General features: G+C 40.9%; 1 protein-coding gene across 2 annotated transcripts in view; it reads left to right on the top strand.

Moving 5' to 3' along the window:
• The window catches only part of LOC106532502 (adenylate cyclase type 9), an 88,941-nt gene that overhangs the window by 50,654 nt on the left and 36,763 nt on the right, over positions 1 to 1,524 (top strand). For both annotated transcript variants that reach the window (XM_014028565.1, XM_014028566.1), the window contains exon 2: positions 620 to 795. In XM_014028565.1, the coding sequence (XP_013884019.1) occupies positions 620 to 795 (176 nt within the window). The remainder of the gene's footprint in view (positions 1 to 619; positions 796 to 1,524) is intronic.

Here is a 1,524-nt window from a genome sequence, read left to right as displayed (position 1 = left end):
AAAAATGAACGGTTGGCAAGAAGGTTGACATTTTAAACCTTAATTAAAAATCGATACAGGGTTTTAGAATATCGATACAGTATCGGGAAATGAAATATCGTGATATTTCAGTGTATCGATATTTTCTTACACCCCTAGGAAAAAGTGCATTTTGGAGGTCAACACAAAAACACTTTGGGAGAACACTTTCTTTCAGTTTTTGTAGACAATTGATCAGTTATTGCCTGCCAGCAAAAATGAGAAGCAATAATGTGTGTTTTTTTATTCATGTGCGTGTGTTTGTGTGGTGTTAATAAAATCAACTCATGAACCAGTGCACAGATTTAATGAAACTTTCAGAAAATAATCATTGGATATACATCTACAACTTTTTGAGTTAACCTATTTTAAGATGACCACCACAGCTAAGCGTAAATAAAAACAAAAATGACCTAAAATGTGGTAGTAGCTGAGAGTCATCCTGAGCACATTCTCTGAGCGCGGTCACAACTTGTAAGATTTCACAATATTGCATAAGATTGTGCATTTTTTGTCAAGACTGACTAAAAATGTGTAAAAAGAAAGCTACATCGATAAAYGTCTGAACAGTGGGGTTTTTCCTGTCTCTGTTTCCTGTTAGGGATGAGAACCTACCTGATCTCAGGGAGAAGGCAGCAGTGTGGCTGTGCTCAGACGGGACTACCAGGTGGAGAGCCTGAGCTGTCCTGCCCTCAACACTGTACGCCAGACCTGATTCTTGGAGGGGCACAGCCTGCAGAGTCCCAGCTGTTCCAGAAACCACCAGATAAAGCTTGGGTGAGAATCATTTTTTAAAGGGCACGTACTGAACTTCTTTAAAAAAAAAAAAAACTTTCTTCCTGTGCTAAACGTGAATGGGATAATACTTTTGGCACAGAATTTTGCTTTGTGCTGTACAACATAACCCAGGGATCATCAATTCTGGTCCTTGAGATCCGCAGCCCTGCATGTTTGACTTGTTTCTCTGCTYCAACACACCTGATTTAAATGAATGGATTATTTTCAGGCTTCTGCAGAACTTGGAAGAGGTAATTCACTGACTGAATCAGGTGTGTTAGAGAAGGAAAAAAGTAAAACATGCAGGGCTGCGGACATCGAGGACCGGAATTGATGATCCTTGTTCTAACCTGTCAAATTGTTTGGTCTTTTTCCATTAAAGGGGCAATATCATGTAAAATCAGCTTTTTGAGTTTTATATCCTGTTATAATGTTATACTCTCATAAAAAACATGCCCAAAGCCTTGCTCTGACTCATTCATGCATGTTTGAGAAATCCTGCAGTGTTTTTAGGAAGCCATGCTGAGGAGCAAAACGACAGGTGGGGACCAGAAACACATTTGGGGACCAGGAATGCCACTGGGACGTGTCTTTAAGCCGAACGTCCTCATCACAGAGCACACCCCCTAGCCCCCACACCCCGCCCATAACTCCTGCAGGCTCTCGGCAGTAACAAAGCAAATGAGTGAAACTGAAAGTGAAACTTAAACTGTCTGCTGCTCTTAACAC

This window comes from Austrofundulus limnaeus, unplaced genomic scaffold, assembly GCF_001266775.1.
Source record: "Austrofundulus limnaeus strain Quisiro unplaced genomic scaffold, Austrofundulus_limnaeus-1.0 Scaffold780, whole genome shotgun sequence".
Lineage (NCBI taxonomy): Eukaryota > Metazoa > Chordata > Actinopteri > Cyprinodontiformes > Rivulidae > Austrofundulus > Austrofundulus limnaeus.
The sequence above is the reverse complement of the archived record's forward strand: the minus strand, read 5'-3'. Positions and strand labels throughout refer to the sequence as shown.